Raw genomic sequence first — 17,786 nt, 5'->3', positions numbered from 1 at the left:
GCGAGAGAAGGAACACAAGCAGGGGGAGTGGGAGAGGGAGAAGCAGGCTTCCTGCAGAGCAAGGAGCCCGATGCGGGGCTAGATCCCAGGACCCTGGGATCATGACCTGAGCCGAAGGCAGATGCTTAACAACTGAGCCACCCAGGCGCCCCAAGGCTGTATTCTTGAAGGAGAAAACTGTATTTAGAAAAGAAAAAAAAGCAACCTAACCAGATTGTGGGGTATAATGTTTTCCACTCTCATTTAAGATTGCATAGTTAACTGACTTAAGGTTGTTGGTATTGGTTGGCTTCTTGTGAATTAATGTTATGCTCACCACTGTGTGTCCAGCATCTCTGTCACTGTAGTCCTTGAGGTGGGAGTCAGCTCCAGTTCACTGTAAGAAATCTGGGGTCTAAGGAGATGAGGGGTCTTGTTCAAAGTCATTCATTAAATGGAAGAGCTGGGATTTGAACCTAAGTTTGTTTGGCTTTAAAAGAAAGAAAGAGAAGGAGAGGGAGGAAGGAAGGAAGGAAGGAAGAAAAAGGAAGAAGGAAGGAAGGGACAGAAAGAAAGAAAGAGAAAGAAAAAGAAAGGGAAGGAAGGAAGAAAAATAGACTATTGAAAAATGTTCCCAGGCTCTTGGGTGGTCAGTCGTTAAGCGTCTGCCTTCGGCTCAGGTCATGATCCCAGGGTCCTGGGATCGAGCCCCGCATCGGGCTCCCTGCTCGACTGGAAGCCTGTTTCTCCCTCTCCCATTCCCCCTGCTTGTGTTCCCTCTCTCGCTGTGTCTCTCTCTGTCAAATAAATAAAATCTTTAAAAAAAAAGAAAAATGTTCCCAAGCTCTTTAAATGTGCTGTCTGCTTATTTTGTTCATTTAGCCAAAAGCTTTTTGAGATTGTTGGACTCAAACATCTGAGTCTAAATTTATTTTTACATACAGGTTATATGCATATGCATAGATAAATATGTAGGTTTTTGCATATGTTAAATTATTTCCCACTTCTATCAGGTATATATATTTAACTTCATTCTGTCTATATACATGGACATAACTTACATAAAAGCAGGGTGGGGGTGGTCCATATGTCCCAGTTTCACTGCTGAACCATAGTCAAATACAGTCCAGTGATCAGAGGTAAAATTACTCTTATTTTCACTAGTATGTCTTGAAGGACATTAAGAGACAACCGGTTTATAACCAAGAACAGCTCTTGGGAAATCCCTGAGCCTCTCCGCTCACTCCACAGAGGCTCCTTTCCGTCTCAGCCCCCACAATACTCATCCCAAACTTTGCTTTGCTATTTCTTCTCCACCCTCTCTCGTAACTCTTTATTATGTGAAATAATTCAACCCCTCACCCACGGTTTATTTTCTCTGTAAGAAAGGAGCTGACCCAGCACGCAAGAAGACATTTTACTTAGAAGCTTGAAGGGTGGCAAAGGTGGGGCTGGGGGCGGGGGGTGAGGGGGTGGGGGTGGGGAGACTGTGGAAAGTCAGACAGCCATTTCTTGTAAGAGTTACAAGTTAGTACTTTTAGTCCTTGTTATAGGTACCATTTTATCTGCAAATATTTATATGGCTACAATACTTGTCCTTTCTTGTACATCAATATATCATTTGTGATGCCTTTTTTAGGCATTAAATAATTAAGTAGCACTTACTTTGTGCCAGGTACTGTTCCAAATGCTTTATATATATTAACTGATTTAATCTCCACAACGGCCTATGGGTAGCTACTGTATTTCTCCCTATTTTACAGATGAAGAAACCAAGTTACATAGAAGGTAAGTAACTTTACAAAGTCCCACAAATAATAAGGGGTAAAATCAAATGTGATTGAACTCAGGCAGTTTGGCCTCAGAGTTTATGCTTTAAGACAATTGCCGAACTACCTCTTGTGTGAAATAATATTAAGTTTTTTACTTAATTATTAATATTTTTCAACGTTTATTTTCAAAAGTAATGTGGAGGTTGATAGATAATAAGATAATGTCTGCATGTTCTGCCTGTTCTGAATGTTTTCCCTGCTCTGAACAGTCAGTGGGATAGCTGGACCACTGACCAGGCTTGGCACTCTTTCTGGTATTTGAAGATCTTTGAGGTAATGGGATTAGGAAGACAGCAGTTTTCTTTCCTACTCCCTCAGCACTCCCTTCCTATAAACGGGTGGGCAGTTGCTGTTTCTAACACAGGATAAGCATGCATCGAATTCACAAAACACGAAGCTGCAAACAAGAAAACATAGAAGTGGAAGAACGAGGTTGGGCAAGTGAACGTGGGAGTGGAAACAGTCCATCCTTTGTTCACCTCTTTTCTGTGCATGAGGTGCAGCCCGGGGGCTTCCTCGAATTTCCTGAATGCCTTTGTTTTCCTTGTGGTGAGTCACCTTCCCATCAGCGAGGATCAGGATTAGCTTATTCCTAGACTGTGACCGTGCGTACTTGTTTATCCCTTTACTCTTGCTCTGCTGGCCGCTCACTGGACTCGCTCGAGAGACCACAGACGGCAGCTAACCTGAAGCCTCCTGAGGAAGTGCGGCCTCCTGAGTCCAAGGAAGCTAACCCTTGCTGAATACGACACTCTGTGTCTGAGCCTGGCTTTCGCTTCCGACTCCTCCGCAGTGCTCCGGGCGGCCTCTGCCGATCACACAGGGCATTGAGCAACGCCGACCTACCATCTGACTAGACCCTGAGAACTAGGTGTGGATGTGACAGAGAAATCAAAATGGAGACCCACCCACAAGAGTGCTCAGATGCTACTTGGGCCAACCCTGTATGGAAGAGATGAGAAACCGAGGCAGAAGGTCACTTTCTTCCTTCGTAGCAGAAATGGAATTTAATAGGCTCCCTGCCTCCGAATCCAGCGCCCTTGTCTAGCTGCCTCTGTGTTGCATGTCTGAATTCAGCTCCCCAGATTTCTCTGAGTCTAAAAGTTTTCCAGCTTGAGAGAGTGTTTCTGCTGAGGCTCCAATAGTTGTCCCACCTTCCACACTGAACCTGAGATGCCTCCAGGCCGGGCCGTGACAGATAATACGAAGCTTGTTCCTAGCTTTTGGGTCAGGGCTCCCTGCAGTTTATCTCCGAGGTGGCAGCAGGGTGGTGTGTGGAGGAGCGCTGCTGGAGCACGCAGCCTGCTTGTGCCTCTGAGAGACACCCATACCCTCTCCTTGTCATGGGGCCCTGGGGAGCCACTTGTCCTGGGGGATGCCAGGGGATGCGGGAGCCACGCAGGGGGCCTTAGGGTGTCCTGGTTAATGGTGCAGGCTCTGAAGTGGTCGAAACCCAGCCCCACGACTTATTCACTGAGTGACTCTGGGCAAATGATTTCTCTCTCTCTGCATGAGTGTCCGCGTCTGTAGAACAACTCTATCTCCCAGGGTTGTTGTGACGATTAAATGGGATGATGCACTTAAAGCACCTGGCAGGTAGTAATAGTGGCTACCGAGCCATGTCACAGAAAATGGCAGGATGAGGAGCTCCAGGAATCGGTCCCTCCACCGCAGCAACCATTAAGCTGGCACAGACTGTCAGAGTGAACTTTCTCAGCACTCCAGGATCTAATAAAAAACTTCCAGCTATTAGAGGAATGCTTAATGAGGAAAGAGGCCTCTAAATTTTGACATTTAAGAAAATCTATCGGGTCGCTGACTGACTGCTGAGATAACAGGAAAGGGCTGTCAGTGACCCACACTCAACAAGGAATGCAGTCTGCACAGAACAGTTGGGAAAAGTCCCTAAACAAATGGACGGCAGCCCTCAACAAGCAGCAGGCTGCCCTGGATTTCCAGAGCCGCCACGTTATAACCTTCAACATGTCCACAGTTCAACAAAAATTAAAGACCTACAAGTAAGTAAGGGAAGTGTGGCCTATTCATAGGGAAGAAGAAGAAATTGACAGAAACTGTCCTAGAGGAAGGCTGGTTACTGGATATTGGCATCCTGGAATTTATCGTAATTATTAAAAGAAAACTTTGTTGCTTATTACCAGGGTATTACTGGAAATCCCATGCTTTCTGTTGGTTTTACATTGTATTATGAATACTATAAATATTTTGCCCATTTCTTAATGGAAATTACCATTAGGGGAAAAATGACCAGTTTGTACTTGAGGAGAAGTAGAATCCCACCATTCTATTAATTTTTTTAATGTTCATATACACAAATAAAATTAGCATGTTATACTTTAAGTTAGAGTAATCACTCATTAAAGACTTATATTTGAATTTAACACATTCATTATTCTTGTTTGAAGTGTAGCTTATTTGGTACAACATAGGAAATAATGTCTTTATACCATAATATTTCCCTGTGGTTGTTTGCTCAGACGTGATATGTTCCTGTTTTCTAGCCCTTCACATACTACTGGTGTGGCCAATAACATCAGGGCTATTCCTTTTTCTTTTCCTTGTTGGGTGACATGAGACACAGAAGCTCTGTGTAACCTGAATGAGTTTGGTCAGAAATCTGAGGTCATCTTGAAAGTGAAGAAAGGTTTTTCCCACAGAGACTCAGGTGTGGAGGAATCATTTGGCAGTGAACAAAAGTTTACATTGGCTGTGGAATTGGCTGTCAGCATGTGAAACCGAGAGCCAGAATTCCGGGTTACACCCAGACTAGGTCTAAGCAGCTAACAAAAAGCCTAATTTGTGTCCTGAGAGATCCAGTTGAACATCTGTGTGCCTCAAGTCCACCAGTGAGTGGACTAGCTGCCCTCCACCAAGTGACCCCCAGGTCTCTGTTTTGGTCCAAAGCAGTGGTAGTAGAGTTGCACATTTGAGAATGTAAAGTCTTCATTCATATGTCTGTCAGAGCACTGGCTTTGAACGGAACGTAGGAGGATGCAGTGGAAGCAGGAGCAATTGTTTTCTTAGCTTCCTTCTAGGAGAGGAGTTTGCTGGTGAGAAAGACTAGCAGGATCTGAATGGTACTTGTGATGGGGCAGAGGAAGGTTCTGTTGGCCAAGCTGGTTGTCCTTGGGATCGGGTGTAGGGTTGTCCTGGCTGTGGAGAAGTGTCCTGTCATTGGGGTTGGATGTGGGGTTGTTGTGGTTGTGGAGATGTGTTCTGTTATTGGGGTTGGGTGTGGGGTTGTTGTGGTTGTGGAGATGTGTTCTCTTGTTGCAGTTGGGTGTGGAGTTGTTCTTGTTGTGGAGATGTGTCCTTTTGTTGAGGTTGGGTGTGGGTTTGTCCTGATTGTAGAGCTCTGGGAAGTGGTTGTGTCTGGAAAAAACAAAAAACAATGGCATCAGAACCTGTTTTAGGGGGGGCACTGGAGAAAGGAGGCCAGTCTGATGGAACACTAGAGCCAGAGTTCATGAGCAAACTTCAGTCAACAATTCTCAGCGGCCAAGCATATATGTAGAGGAGGAGGAAAACTAGGGAGTACAGAATGTCAAGGAAGAAAAAATAAGTAAGAAATATTCTCTACCCTTAAGCTCTATACAATCCTATGGGGGAAGGAGTTTATACAACTACTGAATTTGTTGTTGGGTGGTACTCTGTCCTCAAATGTCTTCATGTCCTTAATGTTATATTAGATCAATCAGTGCAAATATGATCCAGAATGGCACAGTTATATTTTTTTCTTGCTAATTTCAAAGGTTGCATGTAAAGCTTATAAGAACTAGATATCAGGGGCACCTGGGTGGCTTAGTTAGTTAAGCGTCTGCCTTTGACTCAGGTCATGGTCCCAGGGTCCTGGGATCAAACCCTGTGTTGGGCTCCCTGCTCAGCGGGGAGCCTGCTTCTCCCTCTCCCTCTGCCTGCCATTCCCCCTGCTTGTGCTCTCTCTCTCTGTCAAATGAATAAATAAAATCTTAAAAAAAAAACCACTAGTATCATTCCAGACCTGAGGACGGCTACCCCTGCTCTAAAGCAAGGGCACAGAGGCCCTGTTCAAACCCTCATATCTCTTTCTGTGGTTTCAGAGGCACTGCTCGTTCTCCTGTGCAGGGATCTGACCACCCTTTGGTTCTCTGAGGTTGCCTTGTGGAGAAGCAGTGAGAACCAGGCCCTGTGGTTAGTTTGATTCTGGAAAAACTGGAGCCTTGTAATGATGCCTCCAAGGGTCTGTGGATCAAAGAGGACTATATGGAAGAAGAAGAAGGGAGAAGTCTTGTGATTTGCTCAGGCTCAGGCACTCTCCACTGGTGGGAGGGTGCCTTCCAGTTACGAGGCACTGTTTTATCTCATTTAGTGTTTCCCCAGGGCAGATGTTTCTCTAGTATCCCACTGAGCCACAAGGTTTGAACACAACCTTTTTTCTTTTCTTTTCTCTCTCTCCTTTCCTTCCTTCCTTCCTTCCTTCCTTCCTTCCTTCCTTCCAGCTGGATTTTATTAGTGTGGAGCTAAAGAATCCTGATTAGAAACAAACATTTTTTTCTTTCTTTCTTAGCATTTACGTGAGTGTTCATCTTGATAATGTCCTTAAGGAGGAAAAATAACACCCAAGTCTTTTCACAGAGGGAAACCACCAAGGAAGCCATGAAGGCATTTATGTAATAGTTTCCTCAGGCACAATCACTTTAAAATTTGTTGTTGAAAATAGATACCCATGTGCCCACATTTGCAATGTATGGCCAGCAGGAAGATGGACAGCATACTGCATGTATTTCAGTGTTGGAGGGCTCCCAAGGAAGACCTGTTATCTGGACATTGAGAAGGACTAATGTTTCTTATTCTTGGTTGAACTTTGTATTTAAAAACTTCATTAAGAATAAAAGACTGTATAGTTTTGATGTAAGTCTAAGAAAAGTGGAAAAAAGCATAATATGTGGACCATGAGCCAATTTCTCCATTTACTTTCTATGTGGCTTCTGGCAAGTTACCTATCTTTCCTGCACCTCAGTTTCTTGAATTTGTTTTAGCTCCCTAGAAGGAGGTAAGAGAGAAGAAAGAGGACGGAGAAGGCAGGAAAAGGATGAGGAGTTTCAGGATGGTTGGAAGTTGGGGACAACAGCCTATGAAAGGTCAGTGGAAATCCTTGGTGGTAGTGGTGGTGGCCAGAGGCCACTCTAAGAACTAAGGAAAGTATGAGCATTTCTATACTCTCAAGCCTTCTTTGTGAAAATCTCCCCCTCTTTCCTTGAGCCCCTTGGTTAGAGTGTGCTATACCTAGGAAGGCTTTGTGTGTATGGGAATTCTTTGTGGAAATCAAACAAAGAGCTGATTTTCCTATCCATCTATGTGGCATTGGACATAATGGCTCCCAAGGAAGCAGGAGTCTGGAGCCAAAGGTGGCTGTGAGAATTAAAGGCCCCTGGGAGTTGGCAAAAATCTTGGGAATGGCTTTTGTTTCCCACAGGGTGTAGGATAAGGGGTCAAACTGTCTTCTGTAGGTCTCGGGTGTTGGGGAACTCAACTGACATCTGGATAACACATGATTAGAAGACCCTTCTAGGGCACCAACCAAGTAATTTTCCAGGCTGACCGAGTCACGGCCAGATGTGTAAATAGGCCACAGAGAAACTTACCTTTTCTTTCTAGTTGCAGAGAAGAAAATGCAGCCACATTGTAGAAATTAATAGTGAAGGCTCTGTGGAGGGCAAATCAATGAGAGAGAACGGTGAGGCGCTCAGCTGTGGAACTCACAAGTCTAGCTCCCTTCTCTGCCCTCCCAGAGGATCCTGACCTTGGTGTTCTCTCCAGCACGATCACAGAGCATCACTGATCGGGTGCATGTTGTCTTGACTAAGATCCTCCATGGTCTTGCTCCAGTCAAGCTCTTGTCCATCCCCCACACCCCAACTTCAGCACCCTGAACTCCCCACAAGGCTGGACCGCACCTCTGGTCATTGTTCAAGCCAGTCCTGTCTGGGATCTCCGTCCTGGTCCCATTTGCCCAGATACTCAACAGTAACCTCTGTGAAGTCATTTCTCCCTGTTGTCATTCCCAGACAGAGCTCCATTAGAGAGACATGGCCCTCAACCGCATGGCCTTGCTGTGAGCCAGTCCCTCCACGGGAGGGCCAGCTCGTTGAGGGCAGGTTCTCTTGTCAGCAATGCCTGACACGTAGTAGGTGCTTCATGTTTGTTAAATCATCTGTACAGCTTGGTGTGTTGTTCTATCGGTGGTCCCGTTATTCAGTCTCTCGTTCATACGTTCAACAGTTAACTAATGAGCGCGCGCTACATGCCAGTCTCTGTGCTTGGTGCTTAGGGGACAGTGGTGAACAAGACAGGCATGGTTCTTACCTTTGTGGCACTTCACAGTCTCTTCAGAGAGACAGACTTGAAACAAAGCAATCAGTAAACAAGTTAAATAATTGATTGCAGTTGTGACATAGGTTGTGAAAAAGCAGTGGAAGTTATGAGAGTGAAAACAGGGAGCTGGAACTTGACCTAGGGGTTTAGGGAATGCTTTCTTGAGGAATTGGTATTCAAGCTCCACCATTATTTCTGTAGAGGCCTTGCCTCCCCAAAACTCATTGTGGAGCCCCGTGGGCAGGGGCCTCTTCACATCCCATTGTGTCCCACCCAGCTGCTCTCCGTACCCCCATCATATGTGCTGCTCCCCTCCCCTTCTCAGGCATGGGGACCAAGACCAAACAAGCAGAGAGGCCAGGGCAGGTTAGGAGGGGTCTGGAGACCACACTGTCAGTGGGAATGCACTGTTTGTGTGGCAGGTTGTTACTGTTGGGCCTTTTATCTGTTGTTGCATGGGGTGTGGAGGCTTTACGAGGTAAGGTGAAAGCAAAGTCTTTGCCCTGATTAGCTTTGGCTGGCTTCTAAGAGACTGCTATCATCGGGAGGCTGGAATGCAGCAGCTCCCTTGGATTTTCACTCTCGGAAATCACTGTGGGCAAAACCCCCTCTCCAGAGCCAGCCTTGTCCAACCAGGTGTGACAGGAGAAGGCAGGATGGCTTGATAGCATCATCACCACCAGTGTCCACAGAGACTTGGTGGCTGTTCACCACCAAGGGGACACCACCAGGGGCCATGGTCTGATGGTCAGACCTGCCCTTTCAGTACAAAGTGGCAGTCTGAAAGTGTGAGGGCCTCTCAACAGGGGCTCCCAAAATAACCTGGATAACATCGCTAGCTGAGAGGAAGGTCTTCTCGTTACAGTGTAATGCAAGCCCCCAGGTGGCCTCACCTCACAATCTGAGTGTGTCCATTTTGTGTGACATTAGGAAGCCAGTTTTATGACACAATCATCACACTTGGCATTTCCAAAATGAATGTGTGTTTTGAAAAATGATTCTCTGGAATTTGAAGCAAACAGCATGCTCAGTGACAAAGGCTCCAGAATCTTCTCCTAGGCCTGTCTGTGCACTTCCTTGTAAAATCCGGTTTTACTAATGATGTATTGTATGGTGACTAACATAACATGATAAAATAAAATAAAAAAAAAGTAAAATCCGGTTTTAGCAAGAACCCTGCTAAGTAAGTTGAGCAAGTACCTCCCACCCTTTACTCCTAATACCTAGTTCTCCCTCCTCTACCACCCCCGGGGAATATCTGATGGTCTTGGCCTGCCTTCTGCAAGAATCCTGTTAGGTCAGTTTAGCCAGAATGCCCCTCACAGGCCTTATTGTTTCCTGTGAGTGACCCCCACCCTCCTTCTTGGCTATAAATTCCCACTTGCCCACAATGTATTCAGAATTGAGCCCGGTTCTATCCTGAGGTCTCTTTTCTCCTGTTGCAACAGTCCCGAATAAATTCTTTTCATTTGTTTGTTTGCTTGTTTGGCTTTAGCCACTGTCCAGCTGTAGTTTTCATAACACTAGAGCTTTCTGTCTCTGTTGAGCCTGCCTGGGGTGTGGGGGTGGGGAGTGTGTGCGCATGCGTGGGAACTCCTGTAGGTAAAAGGACAGAGAGTAGTGAGGCAGAAGGGAGTGCAGCTACTAAATTCTCCACATCATGTCTGGGGTGCATTTTGAGTCGTCCAAGGTCAGCGTGAAACTGCGTAAACCCCGTCTACAATTGTAAAAGCCCAAAGCAAATCATGCAGAGATAGATTCTTACTGTAACACGATTGTAGTTATGTTTGTTGAGTGAGGAGATACCCAGTTTGCTATGAAGAGCTGGTCACTCAGGTTACTCAGGTGATATAGGGCGCTGTTGTTGCAAAGCTGGTCTACTTTCTCCCAGAGGCCTAGTGAGTTGTTGTTCGCGTCCACTGCTCGCAGGACCACAGAGCTGATACTGGCATTCACGGGAACCCATACTAGGAGGAAAGGGTAAGGAACCAATCAGCCATTGGTGCCGTCAGACAGCGGGTGGGGATCATGAAATCAACCTTTAGCAGGAAGAAAGGAAGTTACAAATAATGTACATATAGTATGATCCCATTTTAAATGAAGTTGCAGACAAAAGTCTGGAAGGAAATACAAGATATTAACTATGGTGATTTCTTGGTAGTGGGATTATCTTATTATTTTTATTTTCTTCCTCGTGCGTTTTTATGTTTTCCAAATTTTCTCCAGTAAAAGGTAAACAAAAGAAGACCTGTGCTCTGGCCCTGGTTTTCGCTGTAGAACAGAGGTGAGATCCTGGCTGGCTCTTAACCTCTGGAGCCAGGTTCCTGTCCGCCAGACGAAGGGGATAGCCTGTTCTGCCCTTCTCTCAGGGGAAGGCAGGGTGGGGAGAGGCGGGGTTGATGCCTGGAAAAGGGTCAAGTGGGCCCCCTGGGCAGTGTGTCATGACATCAGGGATCCTTAGTGCCAAGTCAAAGCAGAGCCCATTTCTTGGTCCCAGAATCACTGACGCTTTCAGTCTCTGTTGTTGAGCGTGAGAGAAGGGGGTGGGGTCTCTGAGCCCCAGTACCTGTCCAATAACCCTAGGGCTTCTTGGCCTTCCCCAGTCAGGTGAGTCTTCCCTGCTGATGTAGCCTAGGGTATGCTCACAGGGACCCCACTGACACTTGCTGATTCTAGCATTCTGATGTGTAACAGGGAGTGAACTTCAAGAGAACATTTCAGCCTGTCCATTTCCTTCCTTAGAAGATCCCTTCTGGAAGAATTTCTAAATGCTAAAGGTTTATTCTCCAGGGCCCTGTCAGCCACTCCAAATCCTTTCAAAGACTTCTCTGTACAAAGCAAAGAAAATCAAGCATGTAGCACAATAGGATCAGACAGTCCTAGAAAGGAATTCTAGCTCTCACATTTAGGAGCAAGTCATTTCGTCTCTCATCCTTGGTTTCCTTATTGTCCATCACTCACTCCACAAATATTTATTCAATGCCCACTCTACACCAGGTCTGGTCCTAGGTCTGCGGATGATGACTTTATCCCTCATGATATGGAGATCATGATACCTTATCTACAAGGTTCCTGGGAAAAGCACAGAGAAGAGTGTAAGACTTTTAACACATGATGGGTGTTGGATAAATTGTGATTGTTTATATTTTTTAGCACAAAACATTTCTGTTCTGTTTGTTTTTGCCAATCAGGTGGGCTGAGCCAAACCCCACTGGCCTGACTTGCCCACTGAGAACCTGACAACTGTAGATGTGTGCACGATGGTGAGGTGGATGGTGCTCAGTGGTGGTGTCCTGGTGTCCAAGTCTGTCAGTTCTCCTATGGGCATGCTCTTGTCTCTGCCATTTCTTCTGCTCTCCCTCTCTCACACTGGCTTCCTCCTTCCTTCCCTCCTAGCATCTGTCACCTGGATTTCTGGTCTCCACCTTCTCTCTTCAGGCTGCAGCCAGATCAGATTCCACATACAACTCTTCCATAAGGACAAAGTACTCTCCAAAACCTTCCAAGTGCCCATCTTTCTAGAGGATCTAAACATTTCTGCTTTTACATTTTCACTTCTATTGATTACAGTACCCAACACATGGCTTTTTTGACCCTCCTAACCTGGCTCACTGAGCTTTTTGCACTCCTGCTCTAGGGGCAGCCAGCCCTCCTCCGGTTCTGCAGATGCATCTGGCCCACACCTGCCCCTGGCCTTTGTTCATGTCTGGAACCCTGCCTTCTCATCACACATTCCATCCCTGCTTACTCTCCAGGATCCTGCCTGTGTTCCACCTCTGGGCCAGTTCAGCCCTCTCTTCCTCTCACTCTTGAAACATTTACATTTGTTCCTGCAGAGTTGAGTACTTAATTACATTCTGGCTTGTTCTCTATACTGTGGTTTCATCCATGTCAGTATCTGGCCAGCCCAATGCTGGGGACCTGGCCGGCACTAACTACTCATTGATTGATTTTAAAAAGTGCATCCAGTGCTGGACCACGCCCTTAAAGATGAAGGTTCAGGGGAGCCTGGGTGGCTCAGATGGTTAAGTGTCTGCCTTCGGCTCAGGTCATGATCCCAGGGTCCTGGGATCGAGCCCCACATCGGGCTCCTGGTTCAGCGAGGAGCCTGCTTCTCCCTCTCCCTCTGCCTCTCTCCCTGCTCATGCTTTCTCTCTCTCTTTCTCTGTATCTCTGTGTCTCAAATGAATAAATAAAATCTTAAAAAAAAAAAAAAAAGATGAAGGTTCAGGAAAAAAGGCAAGCACCTTTTATCCCTCTCGCCCACGGAGGCAGATCGTACCCAGCACAATCTTAATATAAATGTCACTGCATCATGGGTTTCTTTCACTGATACCAAGACAGACCCAGAGAACCTCTTCTAAGAGCCTGCCTGAGCTGTGCGTGTGCCATGGGACATGCCAAGCCATTTATATATGACTTACCAATGTTGACACAAACCCTGAAATTTAAAAAATTTCAAAATCAAAATAAGGAGAAGTGGTTGGCCTTTGTGGGTCTTTACCCAGTCTCCCCAAAAGACCCAGTGCAGTCCTGCAATGACGCTCTCACGAGGAAATCACGGAGCCTGTTGTGCAATGCTGGGTGTGGAGTCTGGCACTTCACATTTCCGTGAGCATAGGATTTTGACTCTCAACTTAAATCATTCGCTTAGTCATTCGGTTCATCATGGAGCTTTAGCACATTTCTGCTCTGAGATGAAGTCAGGTGAAGTTTGAAGTGCCGGCACGAAGTAGGCATTCAGTGAACCGGAGTTTGTCTCCTCCTTCCCCTTTCTCTCTGCTCTACCCAGCACCTCTGCAAATGTTTGATTTCCCCCTCACCCAGCATATTCCCTTTCAAGGGGTCTTATGGATCCTCTCTTGACTGTTCGTTCTCCTGTCTTGCTACTTTCAGAAGAACCCCAGTCTACATATCTCCACCCAGCATTTTCACGAGATAGGTTTCTTTTTCTTCCATTTCAACAGCAAAATCCCTTACCTTGTGATATGTTATCTTAAGTCCGAGGTCTGTGATCTTTTGTGTAGCAGTCCCTCTGACCCCCCAGGTCCTTCCCCGTGTGCAAGGTCACACATATGCCTTCCTGTCCTCATCTCGAATTATAAGATTATCCTCCCTGGCTTGGGCGGACAAGATCCACTGCCTGAGGGAGTGGGATACAGTGATCTGAATCACAGCTGAGGCCCTTAGTGACAGTCCCCATGAAAAAAAGAGAAAAGGACAAGCTGGGACAAGTGTGTGAAGGCAGACCATCATCGTTCTCCTGCCAAAGTCTGGAATCTGTGGTTCATGGGTGTGGATATCACCCTGGTGCTCTCTGCAGAATTGGTTAGAGTTCTAGGAGAGCAGAATGACATAGTAATGAGACAGCAGGCTCTGAAGCTGGACATCCTGGCTGAACAGAGCTGTACAAATCTTGGCTGTTACTTAGGTTCAAATATTAACAATGCTACCCACTATGGCCTTGGGTAAAATTTTAACTCCCCTATGCCGCAGTTCTCATCTGGGAAGATAATAGCATTTACCCTTAGAATAGCACCCAACACGTAGTAAGAAGTCTCAGCTCTCATTACCGTAAGTGAGGGGTGTAGAGTGCAGTGGTTAAGGACTGGGTGTCTGAAGCTAGACTGCTCGGGTTCATATCCCAGCTCCATCCTGTAAGTAGCTGTGTGACCTGAGCAAGTGACTAGCACTCTACCTCTGTTTCCTCATCTGTGAAACGGGAATGATCATGGTATGTTATCTGCCTAACACGTTGTTGTGCGATCTAAATGCATGAATACACGTAAACCACCATATTAAATGTTGTTGTTACGAAAGTAATCAGAAAGCACCTGTCTTGACTTATAGGTTTGGCTGACCCAAAATGGGATATTTATAAAATGTTCCTAGGTACCTCGAAGAAAAGCATTGCATTGGGAAGGAAAGACCAAGATTCAGGAGCCGGTTCTGCCCCTTACTAGCAGGGGAGCCCTGACCTGTCACCTAACTTCTCTCAGCTGCAGGCTGCTCATAAACAAGGTGGGAGAGTAACACTTTCCCTGCCTAGCTCACTAGAGTTTCCCCCCACACCCTAGAGGCAAACAGTGCCTCCCGGTGTTGTGCAATATACCGGTGTCATCCATGGTGACATTGTTTTATCAAATGGATGTGAACAGACCACACACTGTGACGCACTTGTTATTCCTGAAAACAATAAAAATGCCCACTTTGTTTAAGTCTGAGAACTTGCTGCAGGTGTGCTTTTGCCGGGGCTCAGTTAACCTGGGTGTCGGGACTTAATGACCCCTGGCTCAGGTTTGCACAGGGAGCAGGGAGGAAACAGTCCCACACAACAGACTCTCTCACACATGTTCTCTTTCTGTTTCTGCCCCCACTTCCCATCTGGGTCAAAAACACATGTTTTGTGTGATTGAGAGCAGGAGTGGAGGGGTGTGCTCTGAAATTCTGGTTAACTCCCCTCAGAAGACAAAGGACAACAAAGAGAATGGCTTCTCCTCACCTGTGTAGTTTGTGTTGCTTTCATAGACATCTGGATTGGCCATGATGCCTTGGCCAGTGGTGGTGACCTCATTGAAGAGCATGCAGTTGTCAATGTCATCTGCAGAGCTGGCAGAAGAACACAGCAGTCCGAAGCATAGAAACAGCCTGAGTGGCAGCAACATGGAACTGAGGACTGCCATGGTCTTGACCTGTTTGGAAACTGCCAGTCCCGGTACTGGGTAATACCTACAACTCAGCTGTTTATATGCTCCAGGGCTGGAGCTTCTGCATGAGGTCATACATGCAAATCTCCTTCCCACTCCTTCCTAAAATGAACTGGTGTCTGGAATTCGGCCCAGGATATCAGTAGGAGTGACTCACCCAGTACTCATCAGCATGACCCTTTACCAAGTCCAGTTTTGCTCAAGGAGGGGAAGGTATTGATCATGGTTCTATTTTGTGTCTCATTCATCTCAGCATCTGCTATTTGAAGAAAGCTGTTGAGAAAAGGGTTAGTGCTGGCAAAGTAAAATTCAGAGTTGAGTAATCATCACGTACCTGACCCATTTAGAAGCTCCACACTTCTTCAGGCATAAAAGCTCTCTTTTCTTGGAATATTACATATCCTTTTCTAGCTCTCCTTTATTGAACTTGTCTCCAATCCCAGTTCCTTTTGTGACTAGCATAAAACTAGGAAGACTGTGCTTTTGGATTTATATTTATTTTCTGGAAAGAAATAGCTTTGGTCCACCTTGCTCCTGACACATTCCTCCATAGCACTATAGCACAAGGAAACTACTAAAAAATCAGAAAATATGTTTTCTTATATCTCTCCTCTGATTTTTATGATTTACTTACGAAGGAGTACTATGTGAGTAGAAAGGAAACCAAAAAAAAAAAGTAGAATCGAATCAAGGTGATATTTATAAATGTTTCTTCAAGAGAAGTACTCACAGACTGGTAAAGCAAGGACCTCTGAGAAATCTCCTCCAGAAAAGCAGTGAGAACACTAGCAAAAACTGTCAAAATCAACTTTTTCGGAACTCTTGAAATTAACCAAAGGCTTGCAAAAATCTGAGGAGCATTTGTTTAAGAAAAATGGCTGGATCTCATTGAGCACAAAGAGCACTGTGGCATTTTAACTTGGCTTATTTACACCCCTCTCACCACACCTCTGTACTAGCCTTAGAAACCAACAGCCTTGGGCAACCCCCTCGGGTCCTCTTCGGGAGCTTTGTACTATCACTTTACTATCACTCAGTAAACTTTGAAAAAAAAAAAAAAAAAGAAACCAACAGACTTGCCACTATGGGAGCCCTGCAGACCGGCAAACAAATAGCCAATGGACGGAGACATAGTGGGCTTGGAGCTCTCCAGAAAGCCTCATTTCAGACAGTTGTCACTATGTGACTTGTCTGGAAATTGCCTATAAATCTGAATTCTTAGGTTTTATTACTTGACCACCAAGTGAACTGAGCAGAAACTTCAGTGGCCACACATGATAAAGAAAATAGACTTCAGGGCGCCTGGGTGGCTCAGTTGGTTAAGCGACTGCCTTCGGCTCAGGTCATGATCCTGGAGTCCCTGGATCGAGTCCCGCATCGGGCTCCCTGCTCAGCGGGGGGTCTGCTTCTCCCTCTGACCCTCTTCCCTCTCGTGCTGTTTCTCATTCTCTCTCTCAAATAAATAAATAAAGTCTTAAAAAAAAAAAGAAAACAGACTTCACAGAATTAATTTATAAAAGTCACTAAACAGACAACATTAGCAGCAACAACAAACAATAATAACCAATGGAAAATACAACAAACCCTGGGAGGGAGGGGTATTGCATATCCAGAATGACCACATTATATTTTTTAAATGTCCAGTTTTCAACAAAAAATTACAAGAATGCAGAGGAACAAGAAAGTATGGTCAGTACACAGGAAAACACCTCCCAAGCAACAGAAACTGTCCTTGAGGAGGCCTAGATATTAGACTTAGCAGACAGAGATGTTATCTCAAGTATTATAAATATAGTTAAAGAAGTAAAAGAAACCATGTCTAAAGAGTGAAAGGGAAGTGTGAGAATAATGTCTCACTCAATAAAAAATATTAATAAGGAGATATAAATGATCAAAAAAACAAATAGAAATTCTGCTGTGGAAAAGTACGATGACTGAAATGAAAACTTCAGTAGAAGGGCTTAACAACAGATTTTAACTAGCAAGAGAAAGTGTCAGTAAACTTGAAGATATTCAATAAAAATATCAAATAAATTCAACAAAAGAAATGTAAGACTTATATATCTAACGGGACCCAGAGTAGCCAAAATGGTCTTGAAGAAACAACAATAACAACAAAGTTGGAAGACTTACGGTGACTACAATTTCAGAACTTACTACTAAGCTATAGTAATCAAGATAGCGCCATACTAGCATAAGGATAGACATATATAGATCAATGGAATAGAGTTGAGAGTCCAGAAATAAACCCATACGTTTATAATCAACTGATTTTTGACAGGGGTGCCAAGACAGTTTGATGGGGGAAAGAATAGTTTTTCAACAAATGGTGCTGGAATGCCGTATATCCACATGCAGAAGAATGAAATTGAACCCCTAACTCATACCATCTAGAAAATTAACTCAAGGTGGGTGCATTCAAATCAAGAAAGTAAAAAGACTACCTAAATAGTGGGAGAAAATATTTTCAAATTGTCTATCTGATAAGGGCCTAGTACCCAGAATATATAAAGAACACTTACAACTCAACAATAAAAAGACAAGTATCCTAATTTAAAAATGGGCAACGAGTGCTTTCTCCAAAGAAGATATACAAAGGCCAAAGAGCACATGAAAAGATGTTCATTATTAGTTATTAGGAAAATGCAAATAAAACCACAAAGAGATACCACTTCACAGCCAGTAGGATGGCTAAATGACAGATAACAAGTGTTGACAAGGATATGGAAAAATTGTAACCCTCATGTATTGCTAGTGGAAAGGTAATCAATTTGGAAAACAGTTTGACAATTCTTCAAAAAATTAAACACAGAGTTACTATTATATGACCCAGCCACTCCATTCCTAGGTATATACTCAAGAAAATTGAAAACATTTGTCCACACAAAAACTTGTA

General features: G+C 44.8%; 1 protein-coding gene across 1 annotated transcript; it reads right to left on the bottom strand.

The window, feature by feature from the left end:
- Window positions 1-4,111: 4,111 nt before the first annotated feature.
- PLET1 (placenta expressed transcript 1) lies at window positions 4,112-14,914 on the bottom strand. The gene is made up of 4 exons (XM_036096120.2): window positions 14,686-14,914; window positions 9,949-10,150; window positions 7,454-7,515; window positions 4,112-5,201 (listed from the first exon to the last, which is right to left on the bottom strand). Exons 1-4 carry the CDS (start codon window positions 14,864-14,866, stop codon window positions 4,861-4,863), a joined length of 786 nt encoding a protein of 261 aa, XP_035952013.1. The 5' UTR covers window positions 14,867-14,914; the 3' UTR covers window positions 4,112-4,860.
- Between the last annotated feature and the right edge of the window lie 2,872 nt (window positions 14,915-17,786).

The sequence above is a fragment of the Halichoerus grypus genome, chromosome 11 (assembly GCF_964656455.1).
Source record: "Halichoerus grypus chromosome 11, mHalGry1.hap1.1, whole genome shotgun sequence".
Taxonomy (NCBI): domain Eukaryota; kingdom Metazoa; phylum Chordata; class Mammalia; order Carnivora; family Phocidae; genus Halichoerus; species Halichoerus grypus.
Note: the sequence above shows the minus strand (reverse complement) of the source record. Positions and strands in the feature narration are given on the sequence as shown.